Below are 26,241 nucleotides of genomic sequence, written 5' to 3' on the forward strand. Positions count from 1 at the left end.
AGAGAAGACTCTACTTGGAGTCTACTTGGACTTTACTAGGAGCGCTTAGAAAATACAGGGGTTCCAAGAGCTTAGTACAGTGCTCTGCACACAGTAAGCACTCAATAAATACGATTGAATGAATGAGACAGATATGAAAATAAATCACAGGTATGTACCTAAGTTTACTCTATGATAGTAAGCTAGGTACTAGCAGCGGGGACTAGTGAAAAGAGCAGGGGCCTGTGAATCAGAGGATCCTGGCTCTTCCACATATCTGCTGTGCAACCTTGGGCAAGTCACTTCTCTGGGCCTCAGTTACCTCAGCTGTAAAATGGTGATTAAGATTGGGAGCCCCATGTGGGACAAGGACTGTAACCAATCTTATGAGCCTGTGTCTACCCCAGTGCTTAAAACAGTGCTTAGGACATAGTAAGCACTTATCAAATACCACAGTTATTATTGTTAATTACTAATATTCTTGGATCCACAAAGGGGTTTGATATGACAGTCCCCTAGAGGTCTAAAGATTAATGTTCTTTCCAGATACCTGGTTTAATGCAAGGAGATCCACTTAAGTAAATGGGCTGCATAATCGCTATAATCAAATCCTCTGTGCAGGTATTGAGTCCTGAAATCTCAACACTGAGGCTCACTCATCTTTTCCGACGGGAAACTCTGTCACTCTTAGACACTGGGAAAACTGGTCTCCCAGTTTCCATCAAAAGCTCACCATTCTCCAGTCACAACAGTGCTCTGTACAGAATGAACTCAGAAAATACTATTGAATAAACAGATTAGAAATGAAAACCACCATCCTACACTAGAGGCATATATTAAGGTATTAATAGGAGAAATGGTTCTAAAAACAATAGCTTAAAGGGTATTTCTTCCTTTAATGGCTTTCCAAGAAATCCTTGTTACATTAGTTGGACCAAAGTGAGGCAACTTCAGGTGTCTTCCGGGGACCGTTTAGCACTTTCCAAAGTAGAACCAGTTGAATCTTATTTCAGCCTTTTACCCACTAGTTAATAAGTAACAAAGGAAAGGCATTTTTTCAAGTTAAACCACGGCCCTTCTCCAAAATCGTACTGACTTGGTGTTGAAACAGTACTTTATGCTCATTTGTCCACATCTCATTCATTCGATCATACTTATTGAGCACTTACTGTGTGCAAAGCGCTGTCTGGCACTGTTGAAAAACCAACTCAAGGCAAAAGAAGGAATTTAATGAAACCAGAGCAAGATGTCCCTAATTTTCCTGCGATATTAAACTGACCCTGGAAGGCCTTTTTTCTTTTCCCTAACATTTTACAATGCAGCATGCCTAACAGCATGACCAAACTATGACATTTGGAGTAATCTAATAGTTAATTCCATTTATGTGTTTGATAAAATTTCTATAGGTGTCTGTATGTCCTCCTCCCTCCTTATATGGCCGCTCACGTAAATGTTGTGTCCCCTAGACTGTGAGCCCTACAGATGTTTAATTCTCATCTGTGTATTTTCTCCCAGGGTTAGTACAGTGCTTAGCTCTCGCAAACAGTAAGTGCTTAACAACTACTATTACTATTACACCTAGATTGTAATTTCCTACTTGACAAATACCAAAACTGGTTAACTTGCTTAGTACAGTACTCGATCCATGGCAGCATGCCGGTTCGTGCTAAATAAACGGAGAAAGGGAAGCAAAAAAAAAAAAGAGGATAAAGAGACGGGCAAGAAGAGTTTTTAAAATTCTTGAAGTTAAAAATTGCCTAGGCTGAAAAAAAATACCAATGCAATAGGTGAGTGACCTTTATGAAGTAAAAAAAAAAATCAAAGTCAAGGAAGTATGAAAAAGTCATTCATTTATTCAATAGTATTTATTGAGCGCTTACTATGTGCAGAGCACTGTACTAAGCGCTTGGAATGAACAAGTCGGCAACAGATAGAGACAGTCCCTGCCGTTTGACGGGCTTACGGTCTAATCGGGGGAGATGGACAGACAAGAACAATGGCAATAAATAGAGTCGAGGGGAAGAACATCTCGTAAAAACAATGGCAACTAAATAGAATCGAGGCGATGTACATTTCATTACCAAAATAAATAGGGTGATGAAAATATATACAGTTGAGCAGACAAGTACAGTGCTGAGGGGATGGAAAGGGAGAGGGGGAGGAGCAGAGGGAAATGGGGGGAAAAGAGGGTTAAGCTGCGGAGAGGTGAAGGGGGGGTGGTAGAGGGAGTAGAGGGAGAAGAGGAGCTCAGTCTGGGAAGGCCTCTTGGAGGAGGTGAGTTTTAAGTAGGGTTTTGAAGAGGGGAAGAGAATCAGTTTGGCAGAGGTGAGGAGGGAGGGCGTTCCGGGACCGCGGGAGGACGTGGCCCAGGGGTCGACGGCGGGATAGGCGAGACCGAGGGACGGTGAGGAGGTGGGCGGCAGAGGAGCGGAGCGTTTGGGGTGGGCGGTAGAAAGAGAGAAGGGAGGAGAGGTAGGAAGGGGCAAGGTGATGGAGAGCCTTGAAGCCTAGAGTGAGGAGTCAAAACCCAGGGAATCAGAATCAGCCAAAAGTGTGGACTAAGAAACATGTGTTCATGGATCACTGGTAAATGACAAATTTAAGAGTAAAATTAGTTACTCTTGGATTATCAGGAACCATTTCAGAAGGTAGGCACCATCTAAATAGCACAATTCTAGCCCAAGATGATTATCAACTATAAGTTCTCATGGCATTGATGTTAGAAGGGGGGGCAAAAATTTGAAACCTCAAGTTTGAAATAGTGATGTACCAACTTTCCAGTGATGGCAAATGACAGACAAGCTTCAATCCAGTCTAGGAGGCTTCTTGACTGAGATGCCTAATGGTTAGTGCAGTGGCACTTGCAGTCTCTTAGCCCTGTCAATCATGTCCCCGCGAGACAACTGCTGTCATTCAGAAAACCCATAAAAATACCACCTCATTTTTCATTCTCACTTGAACTGTAGGGTCTATAAGGCAAAACAGAAAGTAAATTTTGTTTGAACCCAGGATGTGTTAGAGTATATTTGATCTCTTCTGGGGAAAATGGTTTCTCAAAGCAGACAAGGCTTAACAGTGGCATGGGCTCCCTCTATATTCTCATATCCCTGTTCTGGTAGCTAACACCCTTCAACCAAACATCTTAGCTTTAGAGAGTAAAATGTCATGTATTTTTGTTTTCAAAAGCTTTCCCAGGGAAAATATCGGTCTCCTGCTTATGGGTCTACAAGAGGCAAGAATTTTCCAACAATACTGTATTGTGGAAGGAAAGAGGAAAGATAAGGCAGAGGGGGAATGTGAGCCACTGACAGCCAGTCACAGGCTATTCGGCGAACCTAACCAGCGGTGACTCACGAGTAGTCGATCTGTGAGTTTTTTGTCTAGAAAAGTCCCCACCATTGACAAAAAGCAAATGTGTGGAAATAGGTAATACAAAAGATTGAAACAATTCCTGCACTGACACGAAAACTCACAACCATATTCAACCATTTATTCCCTGCCAAGATGTTAGTTTGTTGTCATGTAAACCCAGGATAAATTATGATGTAAGGCAAGGATACAGATTTATCACTGTGTGAGTACTATGTTTTCATTGGTAAGAGGCTTCTCAAATGACAAGCATAGAGGAAAAGTAAAAAGAAAAATGAGTACAATAGGTAATTCAAGTAGTTTCTTTTTAAGCCATCTAAATAGCTGAATCCTCTCACTCATGCACACTTATTTTCTCATGAATCAAAGACCCAGGAGACAATCCATAAATCACCTGGTAAATTTTTCAAATTAAACTTCCTCATTAAGGTTTTGCCTACCCATATCACCTCTTTGCTCAGCTCACTTCAGCAGACAAGATTCCATTCTTGCATCCTAAATCTCCTACACTCAGTACTGCCAGAGTTTGATTATGAGAACATGGCAACAGAATTAGGGAATGGTCTTCCAACCACATGAACCTATGATATTGTTCATAGCTTAATACAGTGCTCTGCACATAGTAAATGCTCAATAAATACAACTGAATGAATGAGTGGATGCAGTCAGTAAGTCAATCGTATTTATTGAGCACTTATTTTATGCAGAGCACTGCATAAAACTGTAGCACTGTAGCACTGTACTGAGCATTTGAGAGATAAAAACATATCAGATACATGTCCTGCCCACAACAAGTTTACAGTCTACAACAGAATGTGATGTTGGGAGAAATGGTTATGATCATGTATGCTGCATGGTGAGTACAAGAAGGTGTGTTTTCCTTAACCCAGCTTTCTACAAGAATGCAACATCATTTGACATCATTGTACTCTGCCTGAAATTACCACTGGAGAAAGAAGTCCCTAAGAATTCTGTCTCACCAGAGGGATCATTGGAGGGTAATCAGATGACAATCTCTGCCCTTTCTTCACATTGACAATGTGGGAAACACAAGATTACTGGTCTCGGACCTTTAAAATCAACTACAGAAAAAGTGCTGATTTTTCTCAAAGGAGTCAAATTAAGGACCGACAGACCCTTTGCCATAATCCAGTCACCCTGAAAGTCGACTACCAAAATCGAATACTGGATCAAATAGCCAACTGATCACCGAATAGCTGCCCCAGAGAGAGTCGGCAATATGACAGAGTGGAGTGCTCATCTAGATTTTTTAAAAAATAAAGGTACACTTTTACTTCCCAAAGAGAGCCTCCCATGGCTAACCATTTCATTCTCTAATTACTGAATTATCCAGGATGCCATCTTTATTAGTTGTGTCTGTTTAATAGAAACAGATTCATTCTTGTTTCTTATCAGCTGCATTTAAGAAGGACCAACCTTGATTCCCCAGGTCCAGGTACAATGGCTTTAATCAATTCATCCCCAGAGCTCCCTCTCCCTAGGTCCCGCAAGCAGTGGAATGCTGGCGGGGTTAAATACTGTTGCCCAGAGATCTCAAGCCCACTTATCTCTGATCAGATTATATCTATTTCATTTCCCCTGCTAGTTACTGTAAGGCTGCCACTGAGGGGTCGTGGTGCCCTTTGGGCTGTAATCAATATCTGAATAAAGACACTTCAAGGATTCTAAATGGGAATGTGCACAGGAAACAAATTTAGGAAATCCTGCTTTCTGTTACAGGAAATGAATCCTATGCCAACTGGTAAAAATTACTCTAGCAGCTCCACGTAAAATGAATACAAGTTTCTGTATTCAGTTCATAAAGTGACCTTGCCTAAAATGGTAATATTTTATTGATATTGAATTTCAAAGGGAGGATTTAAACCCCAGTAAGAATTTTTGTGAAATCCCTGAGGGTCTGGCCGCAGAACAGCTTCTTAAAAGGATTTTACTTGGGTTGAATTTATCACCTCCTAATGTTATTCATTTGTGTCTCCTTTAAGACGCAGATGCTTGATCAATGTTGACACCTTTAAGGAATGAGCTCTAAAATCGGAAGAAAAAAAGGACTTTCTGAAATCACTCAGGATTCACTGTTCAAAACATCCCAATATCAAGAAGACTACAATTCAAAACAAAGCCTGAGGAAAAAGTCAAAAGAATTCTTTTATGGGAAAAGAAAGAGAGTTGGGCTATTTTCGGAATAACTTTTACACTTCTAAAAACCTATGCACAGTCTCAAAGGTAGAATATCAAACTCAATAAAGGCCTAGAAACATGTGGGGGCGCATTAGAGACCTGTGAATATGCATGTAAATAGGCAATAAAAGTATTAGGAAACAGTCCTAAGTGGTGTCCAGATTGTCAACATCTGGAAATTATTCAGATCTTAATTCAGTGAAAGACTAACAAGCTACTTGTAGCAGTGGGGATAGTTACTAGTTAACATACTCCTTCCCCCGATCGACCTTTAAAAGCTCATCATTTCCTTGCCACCCAGCTCTGAAAGAGCTCAGGTTACTGAAACAATGATGAAATCCTTTAAATCATGAATTTGAAATAGTTCCTCTGATTATGATTTCATGGAAAATATGAGGACTGACCAGGGAATTGGAACCTCTCCCTCTGGGTTCCTCAGTTGGAAGCAGAGAGTTAACCGGGGACAAAGGAAGTCTTTCACTACAGACAACCTGGTTTAAATCAAATCAGATCACAAGTTAAAGGAGTTGGATCACTTCGGGTAAGTCCTTCCTAGATATCTGGCACATCACAGCCCATGTGCTAAACGGTACAGTTGCAGCATAAGCAACATTTCATCACAGGAGCTGCTGGTTTCGTTAAGCATGAAAGGTATAGAGGAACGAGACAGGGAGTCTCAAAGTAGCCTTTAATTTGGGGGAAGCATCCCATCTTGCACCCCTACTTTTCCTAATCATATGCTAGAATAAGGAAGCCTGAACTTTTTCTGGGGTTCTAAAATCTCCAATTGAAGAGATTAGGATCTAAAATTTTGAATTTAAAAAGCAGGAACTCTCTCAGACACACAGATTTTTCATAAAGTTATGGCATGTATATAAAATCACAGAGTATTCCATGAAAATTTTAAATAGCCAATAAGCTTGCAGATTCCTGACAGGTCTAGGCACTACGGAAATATGATTGTACTTCACTGTTCTTTGGAGTTCTTCGATGAAAATGCAACCACTTCTACTTAATAAACATGGGTAAAAAGATTACAATTTAGAGTTTGTGGTGTATGGAATTAGATCTTAAAAGTAAAAATTACAGCTTAAAAGGAAAAAAAAGTGCACATTTCAAGCTAGAGGTTCAGAACGAAAGCCCCGCTTTTCACAAAAGCAACTCATCTTACAGATCCCAAGAGGAAAAAAACACGTTTCCAAAATCTGATATTGTCCCTATATTAGAGTGGCAAAAATGGTTTACATGAAATATGCCAATCTGCATATCAGGAAGTATTAAAATAGTTGCCTACTGTAAACGCAACAGAAAGGTGGAAGTCATGGACACATTTAAAAAATATTAGAAAACTAATTGGAATCACATTACAGACCTACTTAGAGTTTACTGGTCTTCTCAGGGTTCCATTCAAAAATCAATGGGATAGACAGATCCAGATGAAATATTTAGGTTAGAAGAGTTTACGTGGAGCCTAGATAAAGGAAATACTTTAAAGCGTAAGACTGAAATCGGATCTAATGTCTTTTCAATCTTGACTATTAAAACTGCTGATCAAGACCTTTCCCAGTTCAGCATTTATAAGCTTGAATGCGAGTTTCATTTATTTCCACAAGTCACATATGGTCAAGTCTCTCGAGTTGGTTTCATTAGCAATTATCTACTCTGATTAGTAGTTTCCTGATAACTCCTTGGGAAATTGCCAATTCCAAGCCTGTAAAAAAACATGAAGGAAAGGGCCTGGGCCCAGAGTTTTATCTAAGAATAATTTTTTACCTCATCGGGGCTGGATGCCTGGTAGACCCTACATGTGTCTTCATAATGCTTCTCAGCTTCTGCTTGGTCCGTCACTCCATTAGATTCATAAACCGGCGTAACATTATGGCAGAGAGCGATGGCTTTCACAGCTTCGTGAACTCGGCTACTCATGGTTTTGCGCACTTTGGTGGTGAGGGTAGGACCTTTTATCGCAGGAGGATCTTGTGATTGCTAGCAAGACAGGGAAGCGAAAGATAATTAGGCAAAAATCCTTGAAGACTGAAAAATCTAAGCATGGGGCCATTTTTTTTTTTACAGCTATCCTCTGAGAAAAAAAATATCCCATATGCACGCATCTTTCTGGTACTTTGTCTGGAAAAGAGTTTTCAGCACTGAGATTATATTATTACTGATGAACCAGCACACTTGACACCTGAACTGTTCCTATTTCTAGCTAAGTACAACTTACTAAACTGTAGACTTTGAAAGGACAGTCAGAAAGACAGCAATTAACATTTATCTAAGCCCGCAAACATTTTATAGCCATCACCTCCACCACCATCTACAGAAGCCCAGTGGTTAAAACTGTTTAGTACAATTGATTTATAGATTGCACGTTGCATTAAAAACACATTTTACTCAACAGAAGCCAAAATATCTGATACCTCAGAATGAAAAACTACATTTCACATGCACGGACACAGAGTTACCAGAAAACACAAAGCAGATGGATAACCAGTCATTTTAAAATAACTTTCGTTACATTTTTAATACTATTTTTAGTAGTAGTGGTCAGAGTCCTCAGGTAATTATGCAATTACTAAATTATACTGGTCACTGAGGGGACATACAGAGCTCTGGCTTCCTGCTCTGTTAACCTTTCGTGTCAAGAGGACAAAAGTTTCACTTCCAGGTCAAAGGGCACTGCATGGTAATAATAATTAGAGTAATGAATCAGAACTACAGTTTAAATGAATAATTACTTGCCAAGTGCTTTTAATTATAAAGAATCTAATCTCAGCAGTTATAAATAAGACCTGAAATTTCTGGTCATCTTTGCAGTATAGGTACAGTGAAATATTTTTCTTGTAGTTGATCACGAAAAATATGTCAAGATTAATAATTACAGTTCCTGAAAAGCATGTTTCTGAGTGTCTCACACATTCCTCAGCAAGTGGACTAACTTCAATTATTAATATCTAACAATAGGCCCAAGTGAAAGCAAAACATCCACAGTAAATCAAACCTGATCTATTAAACCATGACATGCCGAAGTTCATCGAGCCTTTTTCTCATTGAATTTAAATTCACTAAACCAGAAACTCATTGGACACATTTTCTCCAAAATTTCCTGGTCCTGTAAATTTATTTTTGTGTCCTGGCTGAGAATTACAAACAACAGAGTCAGCTCTCACCAGCTGATTAGGCAGAGACACAGCCAAGTAGATAGGATCTTCCTTCCCGTCCCCTCTCCCTTCCTTCAACACACAACTTCCTCAGTTGAAAAAGGAACAGGAATCCTCAATTACGTGAGAAGAGTAGCTAGCAACTCAAAACAACATTGAGTAACTTCTCATTAGAAGTCTGATCCGTCCTGAACTAGGATAGGTAGTTTTGTGTGGAATCTAGGTCCGGTGAATCACTTTATACACCTGAGTCACAGATAGGGTGGTCGCTGAAGGTGCTAAAACATTTTAGGCACCCCTCTGTCGATCCCCTGTAGGTGGCCAATGGTTGTCAATCTTGGATTGTTTGGCTAGGAGACAGACATATGTTAAATGACACACATCACATAAGCAGAATCTATCAATCAACCACATTTAATGAGTGCTTAATGCACGCAGAGCACTGCACTGATTGCTTGGGAGAGGACAATATAACGATCTAGCCAACACATTCCCTGCCCACGGTGAGCTTACAGTCTGGCGGGGAGGTCTGCGGAAACGATATAACCGTTGAGCCCGTTGCTGAATGGACCCCTGACCTAATGGAAGGCGTAAACAGAGATTCCACTTCCGAGCTGTGGGACTTGGCACAAGGAACTGAAATGGAGTGGGGCTGGACTATTAAAAATAAAAATATCAAATGTCCAGTCCATAATCTGTACTGCTCGGAACAGCTGAACAATGGTCTGCTTAGTATGAAAAAGGATGAATGGTCAATCTGGTGAAAGAATCTTAGGACTGGAAGCCAAGAAGTCTCCCGCATTGATTTCAGAAAGGATCGCATGTAAATCACTCCAGGAAAATATGAATATCTATGTTTAAAAATTCCCCCCAAAATTAAATATTCCACAACTCTCTTCAATAACTCATTCTGGTATTAAAGATCCTTACTGTGACATAAGGATTACTGCAATAATACAAACAGCAGATGATAATAATAATAATAACAATATTTGTTAAGCACTTACTATATATAGGCCAAGCATTACACTAAGCACTGAGGTATATGAGAGATAATCGGATCAGATAGTCTCAGTATAAGAACAGTGTCTGCCGAGTTCCAGCCCCGATACTTATAAACTCCAAAGTCCTTAACCAGCAATCGGGTGAAAGGAAAGAATTTTCTGGCACTTAGAGTTGGGCTATTTCCGTAACAGCTAACTACCAGAATCAAGCAGGATGGCATTAGTGCATAGAGGCATGTAGAAGCAGCATGGCTCAGTGGAAGGAGCACGGGCTTTGGAGTCAGAGGTCATGGGTTCGAATCCCAGCTCGGCCACTTGTCAGCTGTGTGACTTTGGGCAAGACACAACTTCTCGGTGCCTCAGTTACCTCATCTGTAAAATGGGGATTAAGACTGTGAGCCCCATGTGGGACAACCTGATTCCCTTGTGTCTACCCCAGTGCTTAGAACAGTGCTCGGCACATAGTAAGCGCTTAACAAATACCAACATTATTATTATTATTATTATAAAACCCGGGCTTGGGAGCCAGAAGGTCATGGGTTCTTATCCCTTCTCCACCACCTCTCTGCTGAGTGACCTTGGGCAAGTCACTTCATTTCTCTTTGCCTCAGTGACCTCATTTGTAAAATGAGGATGGAGACTGGGAGCCCCATGTGAGACAGGGACTGTATCCAACTTGATTTGTTTGTATCGATCCAAGCGCTTAGTACAGTGCCTGGCACACAGTAAGTGCTAAACAATTACCACAATTATTATTATTACTATTATTATTAAATGCTATAGAAGCAGGGTGGCTCAGTGGAAAGAGCACGGGCTAGAGTCAGAGGTCATGAGTTTGAATCCCTGCTCTACCACTTGTCAGCTGTGTGACTGTGGTCAAGTCATTTAACTTCTCTATGCCTCAGTTACCTCATCTGTAAAATGGGGATTTACTGTGAGGCTCACATGGGACAACCTGATTACCCTGTATCTACCCCAGCGCTTAGAACAGTGCTCGGCACATAGTAAGCGCTTAACGAATACCAACATTATTATTAAAATAGATCACAATGGGTGGGGAATACAAGGTGGCAGGAGACAAAGAAACTCACTGGCCAAAGTTTAACTGAAATTAAAAAGCATAAAAACCACTGGACCAACTCATTCACCTGTTTTACAGTGAGGAAAGAATACATTTGTAAATCACACTGACAAATTCCAAATAACAAAAAAATTCTTGTATGCCTAGTGAAGGAAAGAATACGCATCCTCCAGCCACCTCAATACAACCGATGGACAAAAGATTGTCACTCTTTATTGCTGTATTGTACTTTCCCAAGTGCTTAGTTCAGTGCTCTGCACACAGGAAGCGCTTAACAAATACGATTGAATGCATGAATAATGATTTTTTTTATTTTTTTGCCAGACCTCTCTCCTACTCCCTCAAGCTTTTTAACCCATTTGCTTTTCATCTTAACAAAAAAATGTGCTGAGAAAACAAAAGCAGGTGCTAGATCCACGACAGCAGGTTCCTGAACATTCTGCCTTGGGGATAGCATGCTAGTCTCTTGCATTATAATGATAATTGTGGCATTTAAGTGCTTACTATGCACCAAGCACTGTAGTAAGCACTGGGATAGATACAAGATAATTAAGGGGCTCATAGTCTAAGCTGGAGGAGGAACAGGTATTGAATCCCCATTTTGCAGATGAGGGAACTGAGGCACCGAAAAGTTGAGTGTCTTGCCCAAGGTCACACAGCAGTGGTGGAGCCGGGATTAGAACCCAGGTCCTCTGACTCACAGGCCCATGCTCAATTCTCTAAGCCACACTGTTTTTCTTGCTCCTTCATATCTCATAACTCAACGCTCCACATCTATTTCTGTGTTTATACCCACGGCATATCTATGAGATAAGTGAGGACCGGTATTATTATCCCCTTTTCAGATAGAGAAAGTGAGAGGACACAGAGTGTTTAAATGCCTAACCCGGATCAAACTGTGAGTTAGTGGCAGCCTTGTAACTGGACTCCTAGTTTCTAGGTCTCAGCCCAGTGCTCTCTCCTTAGCTTCTTTCATCAGATGACAGCTTTTTAAAATAGCACTCGATGTGAATGTCTATTTCCTCCCTGGTTATTATTATTATTGCATTTGTTAAGCGCTTAGTATGTGTGAAGCAGTGTACTAAGCACTTGGGTAGATACTAGATACAATGTAATCATGTCCCACAGGAGACCAACAGTCCAAGTAGGAGGGAGAACAGGTTTTGAATCCTGATTTTGCAGATGGGGGAGCTAAGACCCAGAGATGTTACTTAACTTGCCCAAAGTCACACAGCAGACAGTGGTGGAGTCAGGATTAGAACCCAGGTCCTCTGATTCACAGTCCCATCCTCCGTCCACTAAGCCGTGCTGCTTCTCTTACTCCTTCATATCTCATAAACCCAAGTTCTTTCACATCTATTTCTGTGTTCATACTCGCAGCGTATCTATGAGATAAGTGAGGACTGGTATTATTATCCCCTTTTAAGATAGAGAAAGAGAGAAAGTGAGAGGACACAAAGTGTTTAAATGCCTTACCCAGGTCACCCTGTGAGTTAGTGGAAGCCTTGTAACTGGACTCCTGGTTTCTAGGTCTCAGCCCATTGCTCTCTCAGTTTCTTTCATCAGATGACAGCTTTCTGAAATAGCACTGGATGCGAATGACTGCTTCCTTCCTGATTATTATTATATTTTTTAAGTGCTTACTATGCATCAAGCACTGTTCTAAGTGCTGGGGTAGATACAAGTTAATGTCCCCGATCAGGGAATTCATTTATTTTAGTGGCAGTACAGCTAAGTTTTTACTTTTCGAGCTAATGTAGTAGCAAGTGTTGCCTATCTTTGCAAATAACTTGCACGTGTATTATGTGCACCTCCAATCATTTCCCAGTTCTTACTGGCTTTCTTCTTCCATGTTGCTTTCATCAATGGTGGCAGGTTGAATCAGGGAACATTTCTCCTTTGCTAACAATAAAGTACCCAGTTGGAGGGTTGGAATGTCTAAAAAGACACGTAGGGGAAAGGGAAAGCAGAGGGCAAAGGAACAGCTACAGAGGGAAAGGAGAGGAAGGGAAAAATAAGATGTAAGTTTGCAAAAATATTTTTTAAGCCTGTAGCTTTTCAATCACTGTCTTCAGGAAACTGCAGATATATTTCATTCTCTTTAATCAGCTTTTCGCCCCCCCCTTTTTTATTAAATGATTTTCAGTATACTCTGCAACTAAAAAACTCTGATTGTATACAATCAGAGCTTAGCACAGTATTTGCTACAAAAGTGAGCGCAAACTCCAAAGTTATTATAATCATATTAATCCTGCCTCCTCCCAAAAAAGGAAACCCTGAAATTAGATAATTCAATTTTTAAACTTTAATTATCATCTCCTTTTTTACACTACTTCTGAAGCAATTATTCCTACAACGTTTTCAGGATTTTTTTCTAGTGTGACCATGAGCCGTTCATCTGGCTAAACTAAGTAGGTCACATTTGTGCAAATATTGCCAACATCTGGTCTTCCCAACATACCCAAGGCACTGCTGAAACTGTAAGTCTTCAACAGGTCCTTGAACATCTCAGTTTATGAGGCTTTCCAAAACAAGAATTATGAGTTAGAGTGCTACACAGGAAATGTAGTTTTCTGACCTTTACAGTTCACAAAGAGTTATGTCCTTGTTTTTATAAAACGGCTACAAAAATCTGAGCCATAAAGATTCAAACGGCCTGCACTGGTTCAGGTCAGGGACTTTCTTGAGTGAAGTTCCCATTCAGGCTCACCTTGATCTGTGCCAGGACTGTTCTGTGGCTACAATCCCTTGGATTTTCTGCTACAACTTGTAACTCAAAGTTTTGTAAAGCCAAACGTCCTGGCAAAGGTATATTCCATTGTCCTTCACATTGTCCTTGTTAGATGGAACCACTAACAGTAAAATTGACTAATTAATGTGACTGCAAAGGCCAATACTAGACCAAACAGACCCTATGACACTGTGTGCTCAGACACACGCACAACAATTGCATGCTCATTCATTCAATCATATTTATTGAGCGCTTACTGTGCACAGAGCACTGTACTAAGTGCTTGGGAGAGTATAATACAGCAATAAACAGACACATTCCCTGCCCACAATGAGCTTACAGTCAGGAGGGATAAATACAATTGATTGATATGTTTTCTGTTGCTGAAATATTTTTGGATTTGCCTTAGTTTCCCTCAAAGAGACAAGGAGGCGCAGCAAACATTAGGCATGATGACACAACTAGAGGCCTCGGCTTTTGGGGGCGTTTTTTTGGAAGCAGCAGCATGGCTTAGTGGAAAGAGTACAGGCTTGGGAGTCAGAGGTCGTGGGTTCAAATCCTGGCTCCGCCACTTGTCAGTTGTGTGACTTGGGCAAGTCATTTAACTTCTCTATGCCTCAGTTACCTCATCTGTAAAATGAGGATTAAGACTGTGAACCCCACGTGGAACAACCTGATGACCCTGTATCTACTCCTGTGCTTAGAACAGTGCTTGGCACATAGCGCTTAACAAATACCATTATTATTACTAATAATGCACTACGTGGCCAGACTGTGAGTCCCACATTGGTCTCATCAGCCACATACGGACTCATAGGTGAACTTCATTGTCAGTGGGGTCTTCTTCAAATACAGACAGCTCTATATCGTTTCTCTATTCTCTCAAAAACTCTGTTTGAAAAATCAATCAATAGGATTTATTGAGCGCTTACTCTGTCAGAGCACTGAACTAAGCAGCAGTGACAGTGAAAACAATCCTTCCTTACTTGATTGGCACTCACCAAAACTAATCACATCGGTTATGTGAGAGCCAAGTGTTAGACTGACCATTGTGTTATCAAGCAATCAATGGTACTTGCTGTGCACTTACTGTGTGCAGAACACTGTACTAAGCAAGGACTTGGGAGAGTAAAATATCTGACCTTCCTACTTAGACTGTGAGTCCCATGTGGGACAGGGACTGTGTACTTCTACCTACCCTGGCTCTTAGAACAGGGCTTGACACAGCAAGAACTTAATACTAATCATCACCATCATCATCAAGAGAAGCAGCATGGAGTAGTGGATAGAGCACGGGCCTGGGAGTCAGAAAGTCATGGGTTCTAATCCTAGCTCTGCCACTTGTCTGCTGTGTGACTTTACAGGTTAGGGTTAAAGTGGGGACTGAGACTAAGTCCCACGTGGGACAGGGACTGGGTTTAACCCCATTTGCTTGTAATCACCCTGGTGCTTAGTACAGTGCTTGGCACATAGCAAGCGCTTAACAAACACCACAGTTATCATCATCATTATTACGACAGAATTAGTCAACACAATCCTGCCCTCAAGGAGTTAACATTCTAGCAGAGAATAGATATGCAAGGAGGAAAAGGGAATTGGAACATCAGTTAGTTTACAACATAACCAGAGAATCAAAAAAAAAGATCCTCCGACTGACCATATCAGCTCAATGTTAAGATCCTAGAGAACAAAATACTTGCAAGGGGTTGTGCAGCGGCTTTATAGCAAATTTTTTAAACAATTCACTTTCGGTACAAGTTCCCACATAGAGTGTCGCCTGCCAGATTTGGAACAAGTCAGACAGTTAGCTTAAAGCAATATGCTTAGTGGATCACAGCTTCACCAGACAAAGACAATGTGAGAAGAAAAGGCAATTGGGGAGATCCTGAAATAACAGCTGCATGGTGTTTTGAAGGCATAGTGAAGCAGTGTGGCCTAATGGGAACTGCATAGGCCTGGGAATCAGGGGACCTGGGTTCTAATCCCAATTCTGCCACTTGTCTGCTGACCTTGGGAAAGTCACTTCATTTCTCTGGGCCTCAGTTTTGTCATCTGTAAAATGGGGATTGACTGCCTGTTCTCTCTCCCCCCTTGGATTGTGATCCCCTTTGGAAAACAGACTGTGTGGGATCACTGTGGGCAGGGAATGTGTTATCCAACTTTGTTATAATCTTCCAAGCACTTAGTACAGTGCTCTGCACACGGTAAGCACTCAATAAATATGATTGATTGATCTGATTACTGTATCTACCAAGTGGTGCTGAAAAGGGCTTGGCGCATAAATAGGGGTCTACCAAATTCCACAATTATTATTATTGCCACAATGAAGCAAAAAGATGGCATAAGCACAGACAGTTGGATGACAATTTATTGCCTTTAAAAACTGGGTGACTCAGAGTAGGGGCTTCGAAAAGATATCAACACCTTCCTAAATCACATCCCTCCCCACCTTCAAAGTTCTAAAAGTCACCTCCTTTAGAAACATTCCCTGACTAATCCCCTCACCTTCCTAGTTATACAACCTCACCAGACTCCTCGGCACTCATGTATGTTTGGTTATTTCTTATCTATTTAAGTGCTTATTTTTGGTTCTAGTTTTTTATTGTAATTTGTGTTTGCCTGTCTGCTCTATCCAACTGTAAACTCATAAAAATGAAGAACCATGTCATTTACTTCTTCTGAAGTAGTAAAAAAGGTATTTATTGAGCAACCACAGTTGCAGTGCACTGCATTAAATGTTGAGAGACTATAATATAACAAAGTTGGTAGGCACTTTTCTGGAGAATGAGCCTTCGGAGTCAGAATTGATGTTTCTGACCATGATTATTGTTCAGTGTGGGTGAGAGCAGAGTGGCTGATAAGAATGATGCATTCTTATCATTCTGTCCACAAAGAGCTGACGTGCTAAGGGGGAAGACATTAAAATATTTCCACATAGGGTTATCAGAATCAATAGAGAAGCAGTGTGGCCTAGTGGATCAAGCATAAGCCTGGGAGTCAGAAGGACCTTGTTTCTAATCCCAGCTCCAACACGTCTCCTGGGTGACCTTGGACAAATCACTTTAACTTCTCCGTTTCTCAGTTACCTCATCCATAAAATGGGGAGTAAAGCTGTGAGCTCCACGTGGGACACTGACCGTGTCCAACCTGATATGTTTGTATCTAACCCGGCTTTTAGTACAAGGCCTAGCACATAATAAGGGCGTAACAAATACCATAAAAAAAATTGACTGTACAATGTATTAACATGTATTCTCAAGAGTTGATGAAGGATATAAACATTTATGGACTACAGGTATGTTCTCAAGTGCCTAGTACAATGTATTCTACATAATAGCTGGTCAATAACTGCTCTGAGCTCTGTCTGCAGTTGGTATAAAATCAATAATGAGGATGAGAAATGAAAACTGATCCAGGTACTCCAGGTAGCAAACAAAACAACAGAACAAGGGGTAGTCTTTAATGCACTCTGTAAGTAAGGGATTGTCACATGTATCATTCTTATCAGCCACTCTCACCCACACCGAACAATATCATGGTCAGAAACATCAATTCTGACTCTGAAGGCTCTCTCTCGAGATATACCGCCCCTGGGCTGCTTCCAGGGTGCTGCCTCCCCTCAGCCATGACTTCATGCCTAGTTCCTTTGGTTCCTCCACAAACCCACCCAGACAAACCCAAAGCAGTGTTTTCACAGCAGTTACAGGAGGCACGGAGCAGAAGAAACTAATCATTAAGAGTGGGGGTCAGTGAATGGGAAATATACCAATTGATATATAATACTAGTAATGTAGAAAAAAAAAAGTAACAGTAATTGAATGCTGACAACGTGCAGGGGGCCGCTTTCAATTCTCTACATGACTCCGAGGAAATATCACCACTTTGGACACTGAGAGGCACAAGACTGTGGAATTGAAAGGGAAAAAGGAAATAACCGCATTCAAACCTAAACAAAAGTGTCTTCTAGTTTTAAGAAAAGCAGCCACCCAAATGCTACAGAAAATAAAAGGCTTTATGTTGTGGGGCTGGAGGAGGAGCGGCGTGCTGGAAAGGGAAATTTTACAGGTAGGATTAAACTCTGGTCTGAAAGAACATGAGTGTTGATAACGAAATCCCGGAATGCACAGGAAGGATAAGAAGTCTGTACCTCAGCACAGTTATCTGAGTTTGATGAATTTAGGAAAAGACATGACAGACTTATCTTTAGAGCTTCCCTGACATTTTTCTTGGATGAGAATCTGAAAGGAGCAGCTTACTACAGCTACTCAACTTGTTTTCTTGGTAAATTAATACAGTTAATTCAGAAGGATTAATCTTTGTTTCCAGAAAATACCTACGTTTCTGCTCAGTCAACATCAAATTAGAAAAGGTGGCTGCCTTTACCTTTCCCCAATGAGAGGTATATATCTAAGTGACCTTTCTGATATTAGTAGGATTTTTTTTTCAAAATTTCAAAACAGGTGGCCTAACACTCTCCCATCCTCTCCCCAAATTTTGTCCTTTATTTCTTATTTTGACATTTTCCAGTTATTTTTTAGCAACACTTTCACCTTTGCTAACTATGATTGATAGCCAATATGAGAAGAAAATCAAATATCACCAATGACATTATAATGCTTGGCACAGAGGGACACTTCATCATTTACATTCATCATTAGCTTTCTTATCATAAAAAACCCCGTTCTTTCATGATTTGCCAGCAGCCAAGTCTCAACATAACTAGTTCTCTTCACCCCTTCAAATCCCTACTGAGAGCTCATCTCCTCCAAGAGGCCTTCCCAGACTGAGCCTTTCTTTTCCTCTGCTTCTCCTCCTTTCCCAATCACCCCTACTCCCTCCCTCTTCTCTACCTGCTTCCCTGCCCCACAGCACTTGTGTATTTTTGTACATATTTATTATTCTATTTATTAATGATGTATATATATATAATTCTATTTATCTATCTTGATGCTATTTATGCCTGTCTACTTGTTTTTTTTTGTTGTCTGTCTCTCCCTTCTAGACTGTGAGCCCACTGTTGGGTAGAGATTGTCTCTATCAGTTGCCAAACTGTACTTTCCAAGCACTTAGTACAGTGCTCTGCACACAGTAAGCTCTCAATAATATGACTGAACAAATGAACATAAACTCTATTTAAAAACAAATCTCTCATAACATTTAGGTAGCCTACTGAGAAAAAGACCACTAAGCTTAATTCTGTCTTGTTTTGCAGGGCTTTGTACCATCAGGCCTGTGGTTTAACAGAGGACAAATTACTACTATTTTCTACTGTGACTTCGCCTTTTTCTTCCCCCATGCAACTCCACCTAATTGAATCCACACATCCTAGAAAATTTAGAAGTTTATTTGCATCTTCCCTCACAATTTTTTTCAACGATTAGTTTTACAATACAAACCAAATGGCCTGTTCATTGAGACACTGGATTCACCTCTCAAACTTTCCTGGTTTATCTGCAACACTATATTTGGTTTCAGAATGAGTGTAGATGAAGAGGAAGCCAAAAAAACAAAAAAAATAAAGCCAAATTGTTTTACACAATGTACAGCACCTATATTTTTCCTACTTTAGTCTCATTAGCCAAGCAAAGGCAAAGAAACATTGACATACAGGTGAAAAAAACTGAAATATAGCACCATTCTTTTAAATTTTCCCAACGTCTGTCCTTTTCGGTAAAGTGGAATAGTATAAACAGCTTGATTTACCTTTCACAGATGAATGGGAAGGAATTGCTTTTGATACAAGAAACTTTACCTGAGTGTATATACTAAATATATGACTCTGAACTTCATCCATTGAATCCAATCCATAAGCTACTGTTCCAAGATGAAGCCGTTTGAAAACCATCTCATTCTGAGTAAGAGTTCCTGTAATACAGGAAGCAGGAGTTACTATGTCCTAGGGTTTGGAAGAACATTACATCAAATAAAGACTTTCTCCTTGTTCTTGCAAAGGAAAAGAATGAAGGGGCAAATTACTGTATCCTCCCAGAAGACAAAAAAACATATTGACTGAATATGCAAAATAAATATTATTCCCAAAGCATTTATGACACTTATTTGAATGGTAACTCATGTTTCCCTGACTGCCTGGCTTACCTGTTTTGTCGGTAAGTAGGTAAGATATCCTTCCAAGCTGCTCTGGAATCGTGCTGGAGCGAACCACTGTTCCGGGTATTTTGGAATCCCTACGGATTACCCAGCTGTAAACAATTTTCCCCATGTCCAGGTTGACCCGCAAACTGTTCAGAAGAATCAGAGCAAAGTGATTAAAGATAATTATCCATTTATTCTCCATAAAATTAAATACTACTTGTAATATGCATTATACACACACACACACTCTCTCGCTCTCTCTCTCTTTTAGGATTGTGAGCCCCTTGGAGGGTAGGGACTGTGTCCAATTTTTTCTCTGCGATTAAGACACTGCTCTGCACCCAGCTGGTGACAAATATTATTATTACTATACCTGTGTCCTAGGAATATGGTCAGTAAATTCACAAACAATGAATGTTGAGGCTCAAAATCAGTTCAGTAGAGACAACCTGAATCAGAAAAATACCATTTTCCTTTGTTAGCCTTACCTGATAGGAATGATGTTGGAAAACAAGAGGAGGAATCTAATGATCTGAAGATACCAACGACCAGCGAAGTGCTGAAGGGCCACCATGACGAGCGAGACCACCACCAGAGCTCCAAAGAGAATCTTCGTGAGACAGTTCACTTCCAGGTCAAACAGCCCGATCTTTAAGGAAGTGGGGCAAAAGGTCATGTTTGGGAGAGTCAGTGCGATGAAAACAAAACTGGGATAAACAGAATGCTCCATCTGGGCAAACCGGACACTTTGTTCAAGGTGCCTTTGTTGAACCAAGAAACACAGCAACTGGTCTTCATGACTCTGGTCTGTGGCATGTGAGTTGTCTAAATTAGTGCTTAGATGGGGCCTTGGGTGAGCTTTTCTCTACTTCAACTCCATGTCCCAATAATAACGGTATTTGTTAAGCGTTTTTTTGGTACTAGGCGCTGTTCTAAGTGCTGGGGTACAGTCCGTGTCTCACAGTGAGATTCACAGGCTTAATCCCCATTTTACAAATGAGGGAACTGAGGCACAGAGAAGTGAAGTGATTTGCCTAAGGTCACACAGCAGACAAATGATGGAGTCAGGATTAGAAGCCAGGTCCTTCTGACACCCAGGCCTGTGCTGTATCCACTAGGTCATGTTGCTTCTCCCTGAAATGCTGTGGAAGTGCAGGGAAGAGCTGCAGGGGGGCATTCTTTCAGCTTTAGGGCAGAGGCTACCGCCTTCTTTCTCCCTCTCCTTCCAGCTAATCTTTCTCTGAGTCAGCATCAGGGCCGTAGCCAGGAATAGAGTGAGAACAGACTTGGCCTGAGTGGGAGAAAGGTGGAGGAAAAGGAGGAGACTGTGCCCTTCCCAGGTGTGAAATGGGGAGGTTTCCACCCCTGGGTAATAAAAAAGAAAGAAAGAAGAATCAAATTCAGCATTCAATTTTGAAATACTCCTCCCTTCCAATAATACTTTACAGAAAAAATGAATATATCATCTCACTGGAGTACCAACCCCTCATTTTGAGCCCAAGGGAGAAGTTGAAGTGGAGGACTGAGGGGGCAGAGTGTTGGGGATGAGTCAGAAAGCAAGGAACATCAGCAGCCAGGAATGGGCAAGCTGAGCCCCACAGGATCTGCACAACTGCTGCGCAAGTGAGGAGCCCTGTATCACTGACATTTGAGTGCTTACTGTGTCCACAGCACTGTACTAAGTGCTTGGGAGAGTATAATAGACTCGGGAGACAGGATACTTGCCTTTGAGGAGCTTTCAATCTAGTGGTTGTAACCCTGGCATCTGCCTCTTCCCTGGAGCCTTCCCAAAGCTGTCTGAGGTACTTATGGGGCAATGGGTGTAAGCCTCAACCCCGCTGAGGGCAAGAGGGCCGTTGCTTGCCATTAGAAGCTGGTGAGGGCCAAGGACTAGCAAGCTAGCAAGAAATAAGGCCGATATCTCGTCTCTCTTGGCCCCAGTCCTATGCGATCAGTTTGTCTCTCTCACTCCCATCACCTGTGACGTAGGCACCCCCTCCAACCACCATCACCTCGGCTCAAGCCTTCCAGCAAGGAGCTTAAATGTATAGTCTCGTAACTGAGCAGTCATGAGTACCACATCTATTTCGACTACACACCTTACTTCGTGGATTTGAGGTGTTCATCACACTCCGTAGCTCCCGGCCTGTGTAAAGAACAACACCGACCACCGTACCTATGGGTGAAATAATTGAACCAAGAACAGACCAAAGGAAATGTTAAACACTGATGGGAAATAAATGGTATGAGCTAAGTTCCTGGGGACACAGTTGGATGAGGTAGGGATTTCAACCCCAGAACCACCAACCTCAAGAGAAGCTGCATGGATGTCATGAAGCTGCCCCTGATCTTTTCTTTTCCATAACCATTGTTATAGGCAGAGAAGTGTGTATACAAAGGCAGGAAAGTACACGCAAAGAAGTAGGAGTGCACATATATTCTGGGAGTGGCGGAACGGAGGCCCACTGTCTCCCCTACTCTAGACTGTGAGCTCGTTGTGGCAGGGACTGTCACTCTTTACTATTGCATTGTACTTTCCCAAGCGCTTAGTACAGTGTTCTGCACACAGTAAGTATTCAATAAATATGATGGAATGAATGAATAAGGCCGGCTGTACCTTAAAACAGTCCAGCTCTCTACCCAGTGGAAGGAGACCACCTCAGATGTGATGGATTCTCAGTTAAATGGACATTTGTGGATCTGAGTCATCGATATGCAAAACAAAAAATCCTTCTCGGTGAGTTATTCCTTTAGGGAAACTCGTGTTTAGTTTTGATTCTTTAAAACTCTCATCCTTGTTGGACTACAGACTGATAAGCACCTTTGAAGTCATGATAAAATAGCCTATGTGGTATGGAAACTTTCCTGCGCCTTCTTGATTATAGTCTCTCCCTTTTGTGTCTGTTTTCCAAGATCACAGAATTCAAAAACAACAACAAAAAAGTCACTGGAATATTGTGCAATGGGGAATAGAAACCAGATCACTTTTTAAATTCCTGGCTACCAACTACGACTCCACTGCCTTGTACTATGAACACTATCCATACTCTTGTTTCTACATTTCAGATCATACAATTAAGTCAAGAGCTTGGCCTCGTTTTTTTTCTTTTTCTTTTCATGGAGAATAAGCAGAAGTCCTCTCAACTAGAATTCTCCAAATGCGGTTATGAATGTAATTCTGCCAGAGTAAAAAATGCCAGAGGTTATGGAAACCAAAAGAGCAGAAAAACAAGACTTCACTTCAATCTCATTTTTTTCCATAATTTAATTGTAGAAAATAGTGGAAAAAAGTGTTAAATTACCATTCCTAGATGCCTAAAACGACAAAGGAAAACCTCCAAAATTTTTAAATGCCATCCCTGAAAATGGAACACAAAAATTGGTCCCAAAGCACAATTTTAAAACATCTCTCAAGTTGGGGTTTTCACAACTTTGGAGCAAAAACTTTCTTTAAAAACCAATTTATAAATGTAATCTACAGAGAAACAAACCGGAATAGTACCACAGTTCTTCATCCTACCTGCTGTGTGTGATTTCAAACTCCGGGAGCACTATTATTGAAAAGAAGTTTGTCTTTTCAGCCGTGCTCCGGCTCTCCCATTCTCAACATGACCAAGAGCCGAAATTCTCCACACTCTCAATGCCCCAGGCAGTCTGATTGATGGGAAATTATTGACAACCTTCGCTTACTCCCTCTTCTAGAATTTAAAACTTTGCAGGTATATTCCAAGGACCTCTGTTCACACAATAAGTGAAAAAGAGATCCAGAGAAAGAAAGGTTCTAGTTTCACACAAAGCTCTCCTTCACCACAAGGCTGCACTGTTGCCTAAATCGACCCTGAATCAAGATTTAGCGAGAGGCTTACCCCAAGACTTGGGCAAGCACACAGATATTCAACCATCTACTTCTGTGGTTGATAGGAGACATCACTCCATTTTACAATTGCACAGAAAGAAATTAATATCTTGGTCCCTCAGAAGAGATGCTGTCATAATTTTAAACAAGAAAAGCCAGCCGGATTAGATGAATTAAACGAAGCCCTAGCAGCCGGTTAGGAAACAGCATACCTCTCCCCATCTTCCAACTATTCCTACCAGCTCAAAGCTGCTGATCATATTAATCTACATAAAGAATAATGGTGACACATTAGCTGATTAATTCTCAACTCGATTTCTTCACAGAGGGTTGAGCGCCATATGAATGAAGGGGAGGATTAAATCCCAGGGCCCACAAAACTGGCTTCTCCTCTATTTAAGGCAGAGGCATTAAACAGAAGCATCGTGGCCTAATGCAAAGAGTACTGGACTGGGAATCAGAGGACTGGAGTTGTAATCCCAGCCCTGCCACTTGATTGCTGTGTGACCTTGGACAAACCACCTAACTTCTCTGTGCCTCTGTTTCTTCTGTAAAATAGAGAGTAAATACCCTTTTTGCCCTCCCCTTTAGACTAGGAACCCCATGTGGGGCAGGGATTGTGTTCGACCTGATTATCATGCACCTACCCCAGTACAGTGTGTCTACCCCAGCAGGTATTAAGCTCTTAATACCACAATTATAATTAAATCTAACACATTTTGCTGCTCCTTAAAGCAGGAGAAAGAGTTTAAGGGGAATACTGTAGGATTATTAAAAAGCCACATTAAAAATGCCTACATTTAACCTAACCCCCAAACTGAGCCCCACTAGCAAGAGAAATAACTTTCTTAGGAACAGTCGATTGAAACAGCCGGCTCAGTCATATGCCAGGTTGTGAGACTTACGGCATTCTAAAATCAGTAGATGGCAAACTATTCCAAACCCCCCAGAAGCAGCTGATATTCCTGCTGTTGTTACCCTGCGCTGAGATCTAGTAACACTATTCCTGAGAGGCAGAATTCAATCCCAATGGCTGGAGCCAAGACTTTAGGGGAAAAAAAAAATCTAGAGAGAATGAGTCTCCTTCAAATTAAAACAAAATAACCATTGGGAGAGTAATATTTAAAAAAAATGGAAGCGCATAAAGATTTTTCTAATCTGTCACAACCACACTACATCAACCTATTGTTTTGGGGGCGGTGATTTTTCACTTTAAAATGCCAAATTCATGGTATTTGGAATGCTGCCTAGGAAACTGAGGCAAAGAGAAGTTAGGTGGCTAGCCCAAGGTCACACAGCAGGCAAGTGATGGAGTCAGGATTAGAGCTCAGGTTTCTGATTCCCAAACCCATGCTCTTTCTTTTAGGTCACCCTGTTTTGCCTAATAACAAAAATAATAATATTTGTTAAGTGCTATGTGCCAAGCACTGCGCTAAGTAGTGGGAAAGATACAAGATAATCAGTTAGAAACAGTCCCTTTCCCACATGGGGCTCACAGGGTAAGGGAGAACAGGTATTTCATCTCCATTTTCAGATTAGGAAACGGAGGCACTGAGAAGTTGGGTGAGTTGCCCCTGGTCACACAGCAGACAAGTGGCAGAACTGGAATTAGAATCAGGCCCATGCTCTTTTCACTAGGCCACGCTGCTTCTGTTCTCCATATGGCTTACATGTGTAGTACAGTTGCATTTATTGAGCACCCATTTGTTGGAGTACACTGGTCTAGATGTTTGGAAAGTACAGAATAACAAAATGGCATGTTCTTATCCACAATGAGCTTGTACTTTTATAGCAGAGGCAAAGCATAAAAATATGAGTGCTACCCTATGCAAGTCACCAGCTTCTTTAATACTTTTGAGCTGTAAATATGCATCTGTGTAATAGGGAAAATGGAGTTCTACTGTGCTACGTTCTCTAGAGTTTCTCTTCCCACTGAGTTTAGTAGTAACAGCGCTAGTAAATACTCTTAGGAATTCTCCCTACCTCTTCTGGCTAATATAGTTTGTTAATAATTAAACTTCATAAAATGTAGTTGCAATTCTTTGTTTTCCAACCAGGTCAATGTTAAGCTCATCACTTTCTAGAAAAACAGCAGATATGATCAATTAGATCTTGAGGAACCACGATTCTGGTTTACTGAATGTGGAAAAAAAAAATTGCCCAGGGAAGAAGATGGTGCCTGTAGGATCAAGGACTGTGTGGCCCTGCTTATTCTGACTTTGTAGCATAATAAAGGGTCAATAAGAAGGCAGGATTTTGTGCAGGACCTTTCACAACGGCTACTAATCTATTAAAGCAGCCAAGCATGATCTATGCTAGTTATTCTTTATTAATGAAGTTATCCAGATAGCCATGGTACTTTGGGTCCTGTTTGTCTCAGATAACTAAACTTTGACTGTAATCTAAAAAATTTTCACAGCGCCTTTGCACTGACTTCAAAGGGAACTCTGCACACAAAAGGCTCACAAATCAGCCTGTGATATTACCCACAGCCAAGTTTTTTGATAATTTGCTGTTCAAAAGGCAGTCAGTCTCCTAGCAGTATTGAAAGCCTTTACTTTTCTCATATCCTTGGGTGCATACTTTCAAAATAACATTATGCAACAGAATAGTAGTCAAGGAGACAGGAGTTCTGCTCCTGGCTGTCTGCTCTGTTGTTGTGTGACTTGCATAGAGTGTCTTGCCCATCCTGTACCAATCAATCAATAATATTTATTAAGCACCTACCATGTGCAGAGAACTGTACAAATGCTTGGAAGTGTACAAAA

The 26,241-nt window shown here is 41.0% G+C and overlaps 1 protein-coding gene across 1 annotated transcript in view; it reads right to left on the bottom strand.

Moving 5' to 3' along the window:
• ATP9A (ATPase phospholipid transporting 9A (putative)) overlaps positions 1–26,241 on the bottom strand; it is a 118,249-nt gene that overhangs the window by 34,345 nt on the left and 57,663 nt on the right. The window contains exons 10-14 of the mRNA XM_029070406.1: positions 21,717–21,793; positions 20,106–20,266; positions 19,621–19,763; positions 19,277–19,389; positions 7,321–7,533 (exon numbers count right to left, since the gene is read on the bottom strand). Of these exons, the coding sequence (XP_028926239.1) occupies positions 7,321–7,533; positions 19,277–19,389; positions 19,621–19,763; positions 20,106–20,266; positions 21,717–21,793 (707 nt within the window). The remainder of the gene's footprint in view (positions 1–7,320; positions 7,534–19,276; positions 19,390–19,620; positions 19,764–20,105; positions 20,267–21,716; positions 21,794–26,241) is intronic.

This window comes from Ornithorhynchus anatinus, chromosome 8 (assembly GCF_004115215.2).
Source record: "Ornithorhynchus anatinus isolate Pmale09 chromosome 8, mOrnAna1.pri.v4, whole genome shotgun sequence".
NCBI lineage: Eukaryota > Metazoa > Chordata > Mammalia > Monotremata > Ornithorhynchidae > Ornithorhynchus > Ornithorhynchus anatinus.